Source organism: Lethenteron reissneri, chromosome 9 (genome assembly GCF_015708825.2).
Source record: "Lethenteron reissneri isolate LAM-NWPU_2019-01 chromosome 9, ASM1570882v1, whole genome shotgun sequence".
NCBI classification, from domain to species: domain Eukaryota; kingdom Metazoa; phylum Chordata; class Hyperoartia; order Petromyzontiformes; family Petromyzontidae; genus Lethenteron; species Lethenteron reissneri.
Genome location: NC_083787.1, coordinates 11,498,600 through 11,516,926, shown reverse-complemented (window position 1 = coordinate 11,516,926; position 18,327 = coordinate 11,498,600). Strand labels below are relative to the sequence as shown.

The following is an 18,327-nucleotide window of genomic DNA, read 5'->3' as shown; positions in this document are numbered from 1 at the left end:
TAACTACAGCAGTGCATACCGACTGTGGTGGTGCCTGCTTTCACTACAGCAGTGCGTACCGACTGTGGTGTTACCTGCTATCACTACAGCAGGGCATACCGACTGTGGTGGTACCTGTTTTCACTACAGCAGTGCATAACGACTGTGGTGGTACCTGCTATGACTACAGCAGTGCATACCAATTGTGGTGGTACCTGCTATGATTACAGCAGTTCATACTGTGGTAGTGCCTGCTATGACTACAGCAGTACATATTGACTGTGGTGGTACCTTCTATCACTACAATAGTACATGCTGACTCTATATCAGTATATATCGACTCTATAGCACAAACTACTAACCTGACAGAGTGCCGTGGTGAAGCCTAGTCCCGTAAAGAGCCCCTGGCCTTGCCTAGATTGCCCAGCCGGCCGAGGTGGCACCTTGGCAGGCTGGGAGCTGGGCGGCTACTCATCCCCCCACCATCCCCTCGCCCACGCTACAATAATACTAAGCCCTATAATATTAGTATCTACCGACCCGAAAATAGTAAGTGCACACATTGGGGTGGGGGGAGGAGAAGAGGACATGATACTTTGATGAATTTACCTCAGCGTCGTGTGTATTTGTTTTGCATTTTGAACGCAAATTAGAAATCTCTGCCCCTCTACCGATGACGCGTGTGCGTTGCTCGGGGCAACCCTCGGGCAGCTTTAGTGCTGTACGAGGAAATAATTAAATAATAATAAATTGCACTAAATTGTTAATTTAACTACTTTAAAGTTGATGGATGGGAAACAGAATAGTGCTGGCTCACCATGGGGCTTACGGCATGGAACCTGGCCACTTTTTTTATACATTCACCTCACGGTTTGTGAGCCAAATCCTTCGCAAGTGTGTATCTACAGACAGACAGAGAAACGGACAGACAGACGGACGGACAGACAAAAAATGACGTTCATAGGTAAGATTACAGTTTTATATTTTTCCCCCCATTAAGGCCAGTGTCCTTGTAGAATGTCTTCCTTCATGGTATGCACACCGCTGCCAACGCAGCAGCATCGACAGATAGCTTGATAACTCTTAAAAAAAAACAACATTGAATTTAAATGATGTTTAACAATGCGCCTGTAAAAAATACATTTACTGTATTGTACTGGTCAAAATGTTGCAAACAAAAGCGTGACGTCAACAAACTTACAGATTTGTGTCAACCCCTATCGGCAACATGACGTCACAGCACACGGTGTTAAAGATGCTCATAAATAGAATCAGAATCAATAACACTGTATGGCCTTTAAAGGAAAACTATGCAAGAGGAGATGTTTCAGGCAATTGCCCTTCTTCATAGTGTAGTGGTGTTAACTACTCGCTGTTCGCAAACTGTGAGAGAGCGGATCGTAAACAAGGGTTTCCCGCTCAATCAAACGGTCAGGGTCAAATGGGGTGAAGTAGGATCCAAACGCCAGATTTGGAAGGACCAATCAGAGGGTCCCACAAGGTGGCCGGGGATTGGACAACCCGGCCACGAACAGGTATAAAAGCCAGAGTGCTGAGAGCTCTGGAGGAGTTCTGCTACACGAAGATCCAAGTCGGCTGAAGACGTCTAGGACCCTGGACCAAGCCCTCCAGCCCTTATCAGGGCTAGGGCTCAGAGTAACCAGTGGTTGGGGAGAGATCCCCTAGGTCCAGCCAGAGGACGCTGGGAGAGCAGGGAGATTAGATAGCCTGCAAGGTCCGGAGGCTGTACCTTCTGAGGGTAACGGGTGAGGGGACCATATACCCCTTAGTGTGATAGGGACTGTGTATTAAGATAATAAACAGTGTGTGCCATAAAGAAATTTAGAAGTCCGTCCTTACAACACTACAATAGCACAAAGAGAGAGAACATAATAGTTGGAGACAGCACTTATTTATACCATAATGCCTGATGCGAATTTAACTTTACACATTATATTAAAAGCTTGTTTTTTTTACTTAAAGCTTTCGTGACTGCAGGAATTAATATTCTTTGGGTCTTTCGGTAAAGTCTTTAGGTTTATGACCCTTGGGCTACACCCATTTCAAATCTTTAAAACAGCCTGCATCAGCAGCTTTTCCCCCTCTTTTTTCACCTGATGACAATTGCTTGTGTTGCGATCGAAACATCGTGATATTTGTATTCTTTTTATTCACTTTATTTTTATTATTTTATTGTTATATCTACGTGACTTTACCGAAAGACCCAAATAATACTTGTTTTTTATTCGGTTATAAACAGTAAACTACATCTGTGAAAAGAATATCTTCATAGCTCATCGGATTCCTGCAATGTAAAGACGCTCGTCAATAGAATCAGAATCAATAACACTTTATGGCCTTCAAGAGGCGACGTTTCAGGCAATGGCCCTTCTTCATCGCACTAAGAGAGGATCATAAGAGTTGGAGACAGTAATTATTTATACCCTGGTGCCTGATGCAAATTCAACTTTACACATATTAAAAGCTTGCTTTTCTATTCGGTTATAAACAATTACCCACATCTGTGAAAAAAAAGATTTTCACAGCTGATCGGATTTCTGCAATTTAAATACATTTTACTATCCTGAGAAGCTCTCCTGACGTCACCGCATCCCCCCCCGCCCCCGTTACATGACATCACGTCACTCTTCCATCCTCGCGCGTGACCGCATGTCACCTCCGCGGCCGCGGTGGTTTACGTGACGTCACGTAACCAACACGTCCGAGGCGGCTACATGACGTCATCTCGCGGGTCGGACGTCACTTTGCCATGGCGTCTGTGACTCGGCTGGGTGGGCTTCTGCTCCGCGCTTCGTTCAGGTCGGTGACGGCGAATTCGGCGATTTGGCGGCTGCGGGGCCGAGACGTTTCGGAAAACGCTCCGTCAGAGTTGTAATTATCGCCGTCGTTTATGAAAGGGAAATGTATAAACACGAAAAAAAGTTATTTACACGCAAATCAAAGTTCGCAAAGGGTTTGAGCCAAGTGGGTGAACTGAAGCCGGGTCTCGTTACCTCCCTACACCGCACTGTACGCGTGCACTGTACCGCGCTGATTCCACTGCTGGATTAATTAACGAACTTCTTCCCACACCGTGCGGGTCGTGGTGGGGCTGTGGTTGTCTTCACCATATTTCGCCACGCCGGGCAGTACGCACGCTGTTGTTGTTGAACTTCTTTCGCACCGTACGTAGCCCCAAAGCTGCCAACCCATACGGCTTACCCTGTATTCTTGTGCAGGGAAATTGAGTTTTTTAGGTTCAATGCGGGCAACACAAATTAAGTGTCTATTTGTTTGTGTTTCTCCCTTGTGATGGGACTTTGTAGGATGAACGTTGAGCTATATATGGGCCACGGGGTGTCCAGTAAGGTCTGAATTGGTCTGTAGTAAGGTAGGGCACTGACAAGGGGTTGACAGGAATGGTAGCCAACTGTGCGAATCGGAGGTGCGGGGGAAGGAGTTTGGCTGCTCTGCCCACCCACGTAGCCAGGCAGCAGCCTGCAACAACCATGGTGGTGGTGGTTGCACATATAGATTGCAGAGTTAACTCTCTTAGCGACGTCATAACGCGCTTGTGCCAGGCTAGGTGCACCTTGAAGTCACGTGCGGTGGTGAAGGCGCCCGGCAGGAGGTTACGGGATAATCCCAGGTGCTGTGGGTTTCGCGCACCAGGGATGACTTGACGGGTGCTTCGCCAGCGGTCAGCCTAACTCTGTAACAACGTGGGGACCTCCTTTGCCGGCACCAAAATATGAGAATAGTTTTTTCCCCTTTTTTTCTGGCAACAAAACAGGTGTTAAGATGTTAAAACACCAAACTGAAACTTTTTACAAGGAATCATGTCTGCATTAACCACAATACTTGTCAGAATGCAAACAACAAACGTACTCTGATAATATATGCATTGTCCTTGAAACTGATTGGTTCACACCAGAGACAGCTTTCTTTTGAGCCTCGTCTCAAAACGGTGTTAGATCAGAGGACGACCAAAAGACCCCCCGTGTAACCTTTAACACACTGTTGGGGCAAGTGCTGTTGGCGAGTAGCACCTATGAATGCCGGCACGGCACACGAGGGGGTGGGTGGCCAGCACCACGCCCGGTCGCCTTTGTCTCTCCAGTGGCGATGTTTACACACTGCACCGGGAACTCATTTTAGGCTGAGTCGACCCTAAGGCAGGCCCAGGACCGGTTCAGATAATCGTCAGTGGTGTTGGTCGTGAGCGGAAATGGAATTTGGATCGCCGGATTGTTTGCGCAGCACGCTAGCTGCGACACTTTACCTCTTTAACGACCACTAAATCACACAAAGCCCTCGCCTTCATCATTATCGGCCATGATCCATCCACTGCTGGATGACGACCCCCCCCCAAAGATCGCTCAACTCATCTCACAGTCTCGCCACGCGACAGTCCATCTCGTCATCACGAGCCGATTTCATTGCTCCATCTCCCCGTGAGGTGGAAGTCTGGTCATGGTGCATTGCCCCTCTTTTGGCTGCCACTCCATTGTGAGGCTTGACCCTCCAACCGGTGTTCGTCTCTTCCAGCGACGTTTACTGCCCAAGGGCACGTTTCTTCACAGTCTCAAGGGCTCCACTGGCAAGCCCCCCCCCCCTCCAGATGAGCTTCGCAGCTCTGCTACAAGGACAACCACAGCCCAAGACCGCCGGCAGTGGTGGCAGTTACACAAAATTGCAGTTACGTAGAGTCACACAGAGAGCAATACGCATGTATGTTGAACTTCTTTCGCACTGTACGTAGTCAACCTTTTAGAATTATGTAGAGTGCCATGGAGGTGTACAGAGTTACATTGCCAAGAGCACTCCGACTCCCACCCATCCACCCACCTCTTTGTTGTATTACTTTGATCCCGAGCCATCTTCAATAGCTGTTTTAGGTACATGCTAATGCTGCAATAAAAATAATGCAATTCATAGCGCTCACAATATTTCACGGACACGAGCAACGTTTTACCCATGGCACCCGCCCCACGGGAAAGGGAAGAAAGAGTCATAAGGATCCTGTATAGTGAATGGAAACAAAAACAAGGGAATGGGTGGGGGAAGACAGAAGAAAATGGGAGCGAGTGGAAACGGATCGTAGAAGTGAGAGCACGGGGTCAGGAGAGATGAGGATGGGGAGGTGGAGGAGGTTGCATCAGTGGTCTCAACACACAGCCCTAACCCTCACATCCAACGTACGATCTGCAAATACGAAGGAAACATCACGACGACACACTTTGCTGCTCCTGACGCGGTTGTCTGGCCTGACCACCTGAATGTGAAGTTGCAGTTGTTGCTCCGCATCTACATGCGGCGCAACAAGGACGCCGTAGTGGCGAGATTTTATCTCCCTCTCCTGATATACAGGAGGTCGTGGGTTCTATCCCGACCCTGACGCCTGTATATTTGGAGTTTGCACGTTCTCCCCGTGGCCACGTGGATTTTTCTCCAGGTCCTCCAGGTTTTCCCTCACCATTTATAAACATGCGCTTAGAGTATTTGGATGCTATACATTTCCACATGATAAGCCACTTCGTTGAGCTATCATTTGTGGCAAGGTCGCTTCTGACAAAGAGTTGTATAGGTCAGTGGGCCTTCTCTGATAAAAAAAAAATAGTACATCAGCCATACGAAAGAAGAAGAGACCCCTAACATCTAAACCACACACGGTAGTCTAGAACCATCACAGGTCAACAAGTTGGTGGATGGGTCCTGGGGTTTAAACAGCTTTCCTGCAGGCGATTGGACATTTGGCTGTGAAACCCAAGAAATCCACACACCCGTTGACCTTCACCCAGCATTACCACAACCTCAGCCAAAGTCACCACCAGAGAGAGAGGCGGGTGGGGGGTGGTGTAGTTGTTTGCGAGTTGCATACGTGCACTGCACAGCTATGTATATATAATCTCACTTGGGAATTTTTCTTTTACACATTCCATCAGATAAGTTTGCCACGCGGCCATATTGGAGCCCATAATTTCAAGTGCCATTGGTTCAAACACGAGCATACTCTGGACCGGATTCGACACGCTGTCTCGTCGGCAGGAGTTGAGTCTCACGAGAAGGCGTGACCTGGACGGGAGAGTGAGTAGCAACTTTTAATGCAATCAGCGCCGCCACTTTTAAAGCACTTGGCACAAATGAACCACAATACCTTACTGATCTTGTCAAGGAGCATATAAATCAACACGCGAACTCCGGTTCATCCTCACAGCAGCGGATTTTGGCTGGCCATCGAACAGACAGTCACCGCAGCATCGCGCGCTTTCAGATACGCTTCTGTGGCCATCTGGAAACGCTCTTCCGATATTAGGAAGCCACTGGAGTTGTGCACTTTCATTATTTTGATTACAAACTCATTGCTGGAGAACTTATTTTTGTATTTAGTTTGTTGTCCTTTACCCCACACCTCTGATTGGCACATTTGGCTACATACGGTTCGAAAGAAGTTCAACATACAGACACACTACTGCTACTCCAACCCAAAATAGGATTGCCGGCTGGCTACGGCCTGCCTGGTTACTCTCTCGAGCCTATTTGGTGGATAGTGACAGCGTTACAATTGTTTTAAAACCCTCATCATCATCACAATGCTGTCGACGTTGGCATGATCTTCATTGCAGTGAACATGTACAGACGGCCCCTTTTTTGTCAATAAACTACTGGATGAGGGCCTCCCAAAGCCATACGGGTCATCAAGGTTATTTGGCCATACTTTCACCGTACTGGTCAGTGCAGGTTGGTGAAGTCGGGAGCATAGACATTTGGGGTATAGTCCAGCACAGCACACCATCATAATTCTACTTATTGATTGAAAAGTGCTGGTTTTCATCGCACTCGCCATACTATTGATTTAGTAGAAGGTGTTTATCCGTCGTTTCGCTTTTAACTTAAGAGCCAAAAGTAGCACAAGGATGAGCTCCTGGTTCGCATATAGCGGTGGAAAGACGACGGCGCCAAGGACTCCTCCAGAGTCATTCCTGTTTAAGGGATGAGCTTGGCGATCCAGACTCGCGTCACTTTTAGAGTTCAGTTCAGCACCACGAGGAAAAACAACAGCAGGTCAATCATTCACCCGGTGCACCGTTACCACTGACCAGTGATGATTGGCAAAGTGGTACAGAGTTCACAGCATAAACGCCAGCCATACCGCTCGGCGGCGTCGGCGGCATTGTCCCTCCGGAGGATTCAACGTGTAGTTTTCGCTGCCACTCATGATCCGAGTGTGGTATTTCTTGCTGAGCATATCTTCTCTCGGGCTTTCGCCACGCACTACTGCGGCCGTCTTCAGAAGTTGTTTGGAGTTCGCACTCTGGAGCTCGGTGCGACGTCGCGTCGTCTTGACCACGTGTTCGTCCGCTTGGTCGTCGCCGCCGTGCAGGACAGTGCCATGGAGGGACATTCCTCGTGCCGGCCTCCGCAGCTCCGCCGTGGCCATGCGTCCCGTGGCGAGTGAGGCCGAGTTTGAGGCGGCGAAGCAGCGGCTGGGAAAGTTGACGTCGGACCCAGGAAATGAGGCAAAGCTCCAGATCTACGCACTCTTCAAGCAGGTGGTACACGCACCCCCACCAACTACCACCACCAACTACCGCCCCCCTCCATACCACCGCCACCATCACCACAACCCCAATCACCATTACTACTACAACCTCAATCACAACCATCGCTACTACAACCTCAATCACCACCATCACCACCACCACAACCCAATCACCACTACCACCACAACCCCAATCACCACCACCCCCCCCACCATTACCTCCCCAACCCCAATCACCACCACCACTTCCACCAAAGACAAAGATCCTCCATATAACCTTAACATGCTGTTGGAGCAAGTGCTGTTAGCAAAAAGCACTTGAAGGGCAGCATGGCACACGAGGAGGTGAGTAGCCAGCACCACGCCCGACCGCCTTTGGCTCCCCAGTGGCGATGGTTTTACACACCACACCAGGTACTCATTTGAGGCTGAGTCGACCTAGGGGAGGCCCAGAACCGGTCCGGATAATCATCACTGGTGTTAGCCGTGAGCGAGAAACGAAGTCGGGTCGCTGGGTTCGTAACGCAGCGTAGCGCTAACCGCTACACAACCCCAATCACCACGACCACACACCGAGGTATACAGCAGCCGGCCAGAGGGAAAACACCCCTGTGCAGAAAGTAAGAGGTGTACAGAGTAGACGGTCTCTAGAGACGCGGGGAGGAGGAGAGGTCGACTGTGACATGAAGAGCGATATAGAAAGAGAGAGAGATGGACATGAGTACAGGTGCAGCAGTCCCGGGGGGCAAAATCCCCCCTACCAAAGGCTCAACCCCACCCCCTCTCATAAATTTTTTTTTTTTACAAAAGCACCGTACTTACGTGCACGTGTGTGTGTATCCTGCTGTACCTGGTGCGGTGTGTAAACGTCGTCACTGGGGAGACAAAGGCGGTTGGGCGAGGTGCTGGCCACCCACCTGCTCGTGTGCCGTGCCGGCCATCATAGGTGCTCGCTAACAGCACTTGCCCCAACAGTCTGTTGAGGCTGTACGGGGATCTTTGTTTCCTGCTGCAAAGTGGCGTTGTGACGGAAGTGGTCAGTCGTGTTTCCGCCGGCCTCCCCGTAAGCTGCTATCTGCAGCGCCGCTTGCTGACAGAAATCGTTATCCGGACGTTTTCCCCCTGCTGGGCCCAGATGGAATTTCCATGGCGTTGGAGGCAGTCTGAGCCAGCCGCCAAATGTTATTTTTGGGTGGGGGGAGGTGTAGAAGCGGCGTCGGTGGCGATTTCTATTTTGAGCCGTCGGTTTGGCGCTGTGGTTGAGCGTTGGCGGTGGGTCTTGATGTGCCCTGCTGTGTCCGTTCAGTCCACGCAGGGGTCTTGCAACACCCCCAAGCCCGGAATGCTGGACTTTGTCAACAAAATGAAGTGGGAGGCGTGGAAGAACCTGGGACCTCTGAGCAAGGTAACTGCCGCGTGTCGGTTCCGGGAGGCTACGGGGCGGTGACGCGGCCCAGGAGGTTCGCCGGTTCAAATGCCGGCAGGCCACCCTGGTCATTACCGCCGTTTTGTTAACCGTAAAGATACGCCCTTGTCTGCTTCGAGGTCGACGTTAAAGATCCCCTGTGTAATTTGCTCGCCGTATCTACAAGCACAAGGTGACTTCAAAAATGCCAATTACCGGTAAGATGGAAGCCGTTAGACAGATGTTCGGTATCCATCAGAGTCGGAGCCAATTTCGCAAGACTTAAAAAAAACATTATTATTCCCAAGAGCTTACCACGTGTGATCCAGCGTGCATTCGTGGTGGACCCGACTTGTGAAGAGTGCACGATGAAAGATGTTCAGACTTGAAACTAACGACACTTAAATCATGGGCGGGGTGATGGCCGGCACCGAGTGGCCGTGGGCGGGGGAGGGAGGTGATGATGGGGTGGGGCCTGCGCCGCGAATTACCCATTTGGAATATACACAGCAATCGCCACGCCCCGACTGAAAACACTTTTAAGGACCCACCTGAAAGAGTTATGAGTCAGTGAGGCTTCCTGTGCGAAAACAAACATAATAACTCTTTAGCCCAAATTTGCCAATTCGAAAAATACCCGAATCATTGCCCCCTACTGGCAGACGAATGCCCACTTGCAGTGCAGGTGCCGCACAGAGATAGCTTCCACTGAGGGTGCCCTATCAAAATCTTCGAGATGATGCAAGTTCTGAATTGCCCCGGCGTAAAGGAGGGCAGCTATTTCAAACATAAAATCATTATCCCAACATTTAGAGCGCATGTGCTCGTGTTATCTTTCCATTCTAAGGCCATCTTCACCAGATTGACCTTGTAATTGAGTTCTTATATGGTAAACAAACTCTCAGATTTTGACAGCTTTGTAGTGGACATGTTCGCGGCATGGCAATCAAATGGATATATTTTCATGTTATTCTCAGAGCTGGATTGAGCCAATTTTAAGTGTAAATGGAATTTAACGCGACGTATTTTTTTGCGCATGGATAACTGGTAAACGGGCTGAGACCATCAGCTCGCTACATTTGAGGAGACCCAGCTACGTCGTGAAGGGCTGAATTCTTCACTCTAACCCAAGATCTCAGCCGTTGCCTGCTCACCATCTCGGACCTGGCCATGAGCCCCGTTAGCCCACCCGAACCACCTCTCACTTTAACTTTCCTGGTGGGGGGTACAGCGAGTCGCACATGGCAACCTCAGTGCCAGGTCAAGGTCCAGAGATCGTCACGGCCAATGCTACCGCATCTCTCCAGTTGTTGCAATACGGATTGAGGTGTCTCAACCCGATTTGGTCTCCAACTATTGAACCCATGAGCCACCCAACCACCGTTCTATGTATGTTGAGATCCTGGGTTAGAGGGCGCCACGGTGGTGAGATTTTAACTACCTCGCCTGGTATACAGGAGGTCGTGGGTTTGATCCAGAACCCTGACGCCTGTATATTTGGAGTTTGCGTGGCTGCAATAAATTTACACACGCTAATCCACTTCGTTGAGCTATTATTCATGGCTAGGTCACTTCTATATAAAAATAGTTTAGTTCTAGTTTACGGATTGAGGTCTCAACCCGGTTTGATCTCCAGCGACTGACCGCAGGAGCCGTCTCTCTAATCACGATTGCTCGTGATGACACCACCACCCCCTCACCCCGACCGTTGAACCCCGGCAGGAAGAGGCTCGGCTGAAGTACGTGCAGCTCATCGACTCGCTGGTGGCGGCCGAGGCTCCTGCTGCTCCGTCGACGGAGGCCGGAGCCACAGCTTACCAGACCCTGCAGCTGAAGCGTGAGAACAACATGACGGTGATCACGCTGAACCGGCCTGACAAGAAGAATGCCATCAACATCACGGTAACGCCCGCAACCCAGCTCTAAACTAAACAATGTTTTTATTTTACCAGATAAGGCCCACTGAGCTATATAGCTTTTTTTCAGAAGTGACCTGACCACAAATTACAGCTTAACTTAGTGGCCTATCATGTGTAAATTTACAGCAGCCAAATACTATATACGCACGTTGATTCTAAATGTGGAGGGGAAAGAGCCAGGATTAAAATCTACACCACCACGGGGAGAGAGAACACGCAAACTCCAAATATACAGCAGGTGTCAGGTTTGGGATCGAACCCACGACCTCCTGTATACCAGGCAAGGGAGTTAACATATCGCCTCCACAGCGCTTTGCTGCCACCGCTATCTCCCGGCTGACTCGCCGTTAAAAGAATGGCCCAGTAGCTCACTGGGAACGCCTGCCGCCATCTGACTTGAGACGTGCATACCATCGTCACGGAGGATGTGCGGTTTGCAAGTGCCGACGCGTGAGAAGTGCGATATGTTGCGATGGTCCTTGAGTACCCGTGTCGCCTCCCAGATGTACGAAGAGATCATGAAGGCGTTGGAGGAGGCTGGGAAAGACGAGTCCGCGTTTGCCGTTATCACAGGTGAGATTCTCCAAACGCCATCGCATCTACATATAGATATGCTTGTTCCAATGTTGTACATCAGCATTAGTTTGCAGCCCTTTTTGTCAATCCACTGCTGGATGAAGGCCTCCACACAGCAATGAGGTCACGAGGTTTGTTTGACCGTACTTCACGCTGGTCAATGTTGCTTAGTGAAGTGGTGGGGAGGGGTCGGATAGCCGTGGCTGGGAGTTGTTCTGGTTAGCAGACTCATAGCACCGTGAATGAAACACTGTAGCCGTGTGTGCACCTGCACCAGTGTGTATGTGTGAGCACCGGCGAGAGTGGGAGCGAGCACGTACGCGCACGTGTGTGTGTTCACCTACACGCATGCACCGCTTGCCCCAGGCGCCGGCGATTACTTCTGCAGCGGCAACGACCTCAGCAACTTCACCAACATCCCGCCCAGCGGCATCAAGCAGATGGCGCTCGACGCCGCCGAGCTGCTGCGGTGAGCCGGGGGACGTGGGTGAGGGGGTGGCAGTGGTGGTCAAAGGTGGTGCTGTTGTTGGGTGCTGATGGTTATTGATAAATGCCAGTGGTGATGGGCAATGGTGGTCAGTGGCGATGGTGGTGATGAGTGGCGGTGGTCGTGATTGGTGGTGGTGGTGGGTGACGAGTCGTGACGATGATGATCAGTGCTGTTGATGAACTGCAGTGGTGGCAGTGAGGATAGACGCTGGTGATTGGCGATGATGATGGGTGATGGATGATGATGACGGGGGGGGGCGCGCGACGGACGACGGTGATGGGTGTCGGTTGGTTGGCGTTGGTAACGATGGCTGTTCACCTCTGCGCGAGCAGTAGGTTTGTGTCGTCCTTCATCGAATTCCCCAAGCCACTGGTGGCGGTGGTGAACGGCCCGGCGGTCGGCGTGTCGGTGACGCTGCTCGGCCTCTACGACGCCGTCTACGCCAGCAGCAGGGTCGGCCACCCACCCACATGCATGTCTACATCACAAGGAATCCCCCGGGGATATCCCCCTCTAACAGACTGTTGGGGCAAGCGCTGTTGTAGCAGGCATTATTGAAGGTCGGCTCGGCACACACATGTGGGCGTGATTGGCCAAAGCCACGGCCGCCCTGCCCGCCTTTGACTCCCCGTTGCTGATGTTTTTACATACAGCACCGGGTACTCTTTAAGTCTATGGGTAGACCTAGGGGGTGGCCCAGGACCAGTTCAGATATTTGCCACTGATATTGCTCGTGAGCAGGAACTGAACTCGGGTCGCCAGGTTTGCAATGCGTCGCTCTAACCGCTGCTCCACCGCTCTCCTATACAAATACATGCAAAGACAAAGATCCCCCGTGTAGCCTTAACAGACTGTTGAGGCAGGTGCACGGCTCACGAGGGGGTGGGTAGCCAGTACCACGCCCGGCCGCCTGTCTCCCCAGTGGCGATGTTTACACACAGCACCAGGTACTCATTTGAGGCCTAGTCGACCTAGCGGAGGCCCAGGACCAATTCAGATAATCTTCACTAATGTTGGCCGTGAGCAGGAATCAAACTTGGGTCGCTGGGTTCGTGGTGCAGTGCGCTAACCGCTACACTACCACTCCCCACAGAAAGACGTGCTCACACACACACACATACACATTGTTTTTTGTGTCAGTACTGTTTTGATCTGCAAGTCTCTTTTTTTTCTGTCCCGTCTATATTTTCCGTATTATTTGGCCTACCTCGAATGTATTCTTGATTCTTTTGACCATAAGCCTCATGGGAACGTTTGCGTACGAATTGCATGCACGATGAATGGAGGTGCCACCGGTGGTGAGATATTATCTCCATCGCCTGGTATACAGGAGGAAGTGGGTTCGACCCACACGATAAGCCACCACTTAGTTACGCTATCATTTGTGATACCCAGGTGGCTTCTGAAAAACGAGCTACATAGCTCAGTGGGCCTTACCTGGTAAAATAAAAATTGTTTAATAGCTATTTAGTATCTTGATGCGTGCTCACGGTGCTCGCTCTGTCTCCCTTGAAGGCGACGTTCCACACCCCGTTCAGCCAGCTGGGGCAGAGCCCCGAAGGCTGCTCCTCCTACATCTTCCCCAAGCTCATGGGCGCCGCCAAGGTGAGCTCTGCCATGCCGTGCCCTGGCATCCTGGCGCTCGCTGCCCGTTCCAATGCCACTCGGCCTCCTCCCGCCAGAGGTTTGGCACACCACCAGGATCGCCAATATCACGCGAGCGCGCAAGCCGCTAGCCAGCTCCTCCTACCCATCAGCACCACCTGGACCACCCACATACATCCCTAGTATAGGTCAAATGGTAATTGCATGTGAGGTTATCAAGAAGCATAGACAGCTCAGCATCAAATTGTGATTTGGACAAAAGGGGTAACCAAACGATGCGTCAATCGATGGGATTCCAGGTATTTTGGGGCATTAGCAGAGAAACATGCCCAATGTGTTTCCACTGTTCTGTGGGTCTCTGGGTGAGTTTACTGGTCTTTGTGTGAGTCTCCTTGAGCCGATAGAATTCCAGGTGTTTCGGACAGTCACAGACTGACAACGCATATAAACAACACACACCCACACGTAAAATTTACGTGCATGCTACATGCGCACATTCTCCTGCTCGTCTTCCTCTGTCCGTCCGTCTCGCGCGCACCCTGTCCTCACGATCTCCCAGGCCACCGAGATGCTTCTCTTCAACAAGAGGCTGACGTCCCAGCAGGCGTGCGACCTGGGCCTTGTCACCGAAGTCTACCCCGAAAACAGCTTCCAGCGGGAGGTGTGGGCTCGCTTGGAAACGTTTGCCAAGCTACCCAAGAAGGTGCATGGTTCCATCGTTGTTCCGTCGTTTCTATTGTTTTGTGCAAATTGCTCAGTTGGGCATGGTGGGGGGGGGGCACAGTGGTTAGTGCTCATGCCTCGCAGCAAGAAGCGCGCCTGGGTTCGAACCCCGACTCCGGGTGCCTTTTCTGTATGTTCCGCATGGGTTTCTTCCGGGTTCTCGGATTTCCTGTAATGGCAAAAAAAAAACACGCCGTATTTTTACTGTAACAGGAATTGGCCCAAAAGCATCCCAGTGCTGAACAATAATGACCTGATAATTACTCGCGTTGGATTGCACACTGCAAACATTGCTGCCCACTGCTGCAAAAACTTCGCAGGACCCTCTTGAAAGAGAGTCTGAAGACTCAGCGAGTCTTTCCTCGTGCTAGAAATAAAAGCAGGGACAGAAAATGTTGAAGGCTGGCAGTAAACACAGCAACATCTTAAATGGCACTCGAGTCTTTTTTGCACATCCCTGTTGTTTGTCATTTTACGGAGCTGACAGCTGCTTATTGATCTGCCCACAAAATATTCTGTCCATCTATTCGTCCTTCTGAGAACACTTAACTGTGTGGTGGTGGCTGTGCACATCGTGGCTGCCTGTAACCCAGCACTGTGAAGGCAGCGAGGGCTAGTGGATTGCTGCAGAGATGTTGCGAAACTCCCTTCCCTGTTGGTGTCGAGGTGGAGCCATACTTGGCTCGCCAGGAGATGACAGCACAGAAAATGTGCACGCCACCTGTTTCATCTATATGGGATAGAGTGTTGCCCTCTTGCACGTGTGGGTATTTTGCTGGTGCTCTGATATCTTCCCACGTGTATAACCATCCGGTAGTGAGATGCACAAAGGGCTGCACCACGTTGGCGAGGTGTTAACTACCTCGACTGGTATGCAGGAGGTTGTGGGTTCAATCCTGACCATAACGCCTGCTGTATATTTGGAGTTTGCATGTTCTCCCTGTGGTCACGTAGATTTTCTCCGGGTCCTCCGGTTTTTCCCTCCACATTTCGAATCGACATGCATGAAAGTATTTGACTGGTACAGTAAAAATAGTTAGTTTTTGTTGTTTGGATAAAAATTGTATTACTCCGTACGAGCGATGCTCCAACTGTGTGACGCGCGATGACAGCCATTTGCGCCGCTCCGCGTAACGAGGTCGCGTCGCAGGGCACATACGTACGTTGAACTTCATTCGCACCGTACGTAGCCAACCGTGCTATTCGGAGGTGCCGGGGGGGGAGTTAAGAGCAGGCAAACTAACGATGTGTCGTCACGTGTGCGCACGCAGTCCCTGGCGTTCTCCAAACAGCTGTCACGCGACGCGGAGCGGGAGGCGCTGCATGCGGCCAACTTGCGCGAGTGCCAGCGGCTCATCGAGCGCTGGCAGTCCGAAGACTGCATGGCCGCCATCGCAGGCTTCTTCCAGAGCAAGGCCAAGCTGTAGGCCGCCGCCAGGGGCAGGGGGTGGGGTGAGGTGGCCGCTGTGTGCGGTGCCGTGTGGCGCCACTTCTCATCATCGCGGTGGTGATGGTGGGGTGCGGTTTAGTGGTTAGGCGTCGTGGTCATGTCGTGTTGTACCGCCGGGAGATTGCGTGTGAGTGTACCGCTTTGGAATGTGCTCTGAGTTCCATCCGTGAACGACGAATTGGTGCCGAATGGGACTGATTGTAGCAGCGTGCGTTTCTCAAGATTCCGTTTCGTAAACGCCCAATCAGCAGCTGCTGCTGCACTGTCAGGATTTGTTTAAAGAGTATTGGGCTGTGATGATGCACACATACATACATACATGCACGCATGCACGCAGACACACACACAGATAGGCACACGCGCACGCAGACACATGTACACGCACACATATAAGTACTCACCACACGTGCACACACAGAAAAATGCCTCCAATATAGCCTTAACAGATTGTTGGGGAAAGTGTTGTTAGCAAGCACCTGTGCAGACCAACCCGGCACACAAAGGGGTGGGTGGTCAGCAACACGCCAGGTCGGCCGTTTTTGTCTACCCATTGCTGATGTTTACTCACCATACCAGGTACTCATTTAAGGCTGAGTCGACCTTAGGGGACGTCCAGGACCAGGTTCAGATATTCATCACCGATGTTAGCCGTGAGCGGGAATCTAACTCGGGTCGCCAGTGTGTGCTAACCACTACACCGCTGCCCACATACGCACGCAGCACACACACATGCGCCTACACATACAAATCCACAAACACAAGATGCTGTTGGTGAGCAACGATTGCAATGCAATATAATTTTTTATTTATCTTACAAATGCAACTGCGTGTCTAGGCTCGACAGAACAGTGGGACATGGGCACGCTGTTAAGGCTGGAGCACCGCAACAACGGGGGGTGGGGTGGTCAGGACCATGCCCACACATAGCAGATATTAATTTTAGGCCGAGTCACACTAGGGGAGGCCCAGAATCGGTTCAGGTATCATTTCCCACTGATGCTAGCCGGTGCCGGGAATCTATACTCGGGCGATTGGGTGATTTTTAGTGAACTGCGCTAAACACTGCACTAGCAGCACGTGCTGCTCGACCGGGAGGATCGTGTCATAGTGGTGGCGAGACCTCTACTTGTGTTGTTGTAGACATTGAAGAGGACCACCTGTGCTCGCGCCAGTGTTGAGTGAGAGATTGAGTCGGTGAGCATGTAGGGAGAGAGAGAGCGAGCGAGTCGGTGAGTCAGTCCGTGAGTGAGTCTGCGAATGAGCAGGTGAGCGAGTCAGTGAGTGAGTAGTGATGCTGAAAGCGAGCGAGCGAGCGAGCCAGTGAGAGAGTGCACATCCATCGCACCGCTCTGTTCGGTTTGAGATCGAATTCGTCCTGGGTCCACTAATGGGGCATTAATTTCAGGGCCATGGCGTCCGAATCATCGTCGGGGAGACGTCCCGAGTGCATTTCCACTTTTTTCCATCGCCGTGTGAAATCGATTTGCGTGACTTTTTGAATGAGAATTTGCAAATAAATACAATTCCCTTGGTCCGTTGTGTGTCCGTGAGTGTCTTTGTCACGACGAGGTGCACCTAGCCTGGCACAAACGCAGTTGGTGACATCACCACCACTTTGGGTGGTGAACGGCAGTTGTGACCGCAAGAGTTGTTCAACGGGAGCACAGTGGCCTTATCGGAGGACAAATGACAAACTCGACACGGTCATTAACACTTCAGAAACCTAGAAGTGGATGGACTTGCCCTCACATTTTAAAATAATTTTTGTCTTTTTTAATCTGATTTAGCAGGAGATACGTCCGTCCGCGTGTCTCGCGGAGAGAGAAACGGCCCTCAGAAGCGGATATCCCAGAGCTGCCTCTTGAGATGCCCTCTTTCAAGTGGCGCTCTGCCCCACGCACAGCAGAGAGCAGCACACGTCCGCTCTCACTCTGCGTAGTTAATGCTCGTCTGCGTGACAGTCGAACTGATTTATTTGTTTTAACTCTCGGAACTGAAATTTAGCCACAAATTGAGCGATTCACCGTTAGCCAAACGAGTCTATGAATCATTGCAGTTTGGGGTTCATGTTTCCAGAATCATCGAGAATCATCACGCGTTTTTGGCTGCTATAAGTTTCCACACGGTAAGCCACTTCGCTGAGCTATCATTAGTGGCCAAGTCGCTATGAAACATTCCTGCTGCGGAGGGAGCTAGTAGAAACGTTGGGTTGCTCGGTCAATGGCCAGGGTCAACGGCAGCGTGGTGTATTCCGCAAATATGCCCGACTGTGAGGGTGGGCACAAGCCGGCGTGAATAGGTTAAACGTTGAGTTTTATAAGGGCACCACGGGGTGACTAGCCCCTCCCCACCCTCCCCACCCAGCCCCTCCTCACCCTCCCCTCCCCACCCAGCCCCTCTCTGCACGACGGACACAATAATCTCCTGTGGGCTGGTGTAACCAGGAGGTTCCTACCAGTAAAAGAGCTACATAGGTGATTGTCTTATATGTGTCTTCTCGTATGGATTGTATTTTGTATCGTGTTCATCTTTATAGTATGATTGTTGAACACGTAGGCTTTTGCGACCAATATAAATACACCGGTGTGCTGTACTAGTGACCATGTCACTAGTACGGCATGTTCTGTTTACGTGACA

At 50.9% G+C, this 18,327-nt stretch overlaps 1 protein-coding gene across 2 annotated transcripts; it reads left to right on the top strand.

Moving 5' to 3' along the window:
* The first annotated feature begins 2,713 nt into the window (after positions 1-2,713).
* On the top strand, positions 2,714-17,222 carry LOC133340240 (enoyl-CoA delta isomerase 2-like). Of its 2 annotated transcripts, XM_061548273.1 has the most exons (11): positions 2,719-2,799; positions 5,925-6,066; positions 7,364-7,532; positions 8,829-8,927; positions 10,650-10,829; positions 11,350-11,419; positions 11,789-11,891; positions 12,245-12,365; positions 13,428-13,517; positions 14,077-14,220; positions 15,512-17,222. In XM_061548273.1, exons 3-11 carry the CDS (start codon positions 7,419-7,421, stop codon positions 15,665-15,667), a joined length of 1,077 nt encoding a protein of 358 aa, XP_061404257.1. In that variant the 5' UTR covers positions 2,719-2,799; positions 5,925-6,066; positions 7,364-7,418; the 3' UTR covers positions 15,668-17,222. The 2 variants fall into 2 exon arrangements, with proteins under 2 accessions (XP_061404256.1, XP_061404257.1); XM_061548272.1 differs by lacking the exon at positions 5,925-6,066 and having other exon boundaries at positions 2,714-2,799.
* Positions 17,223-18,327: the final 1,105 nt, after the last annotated feature.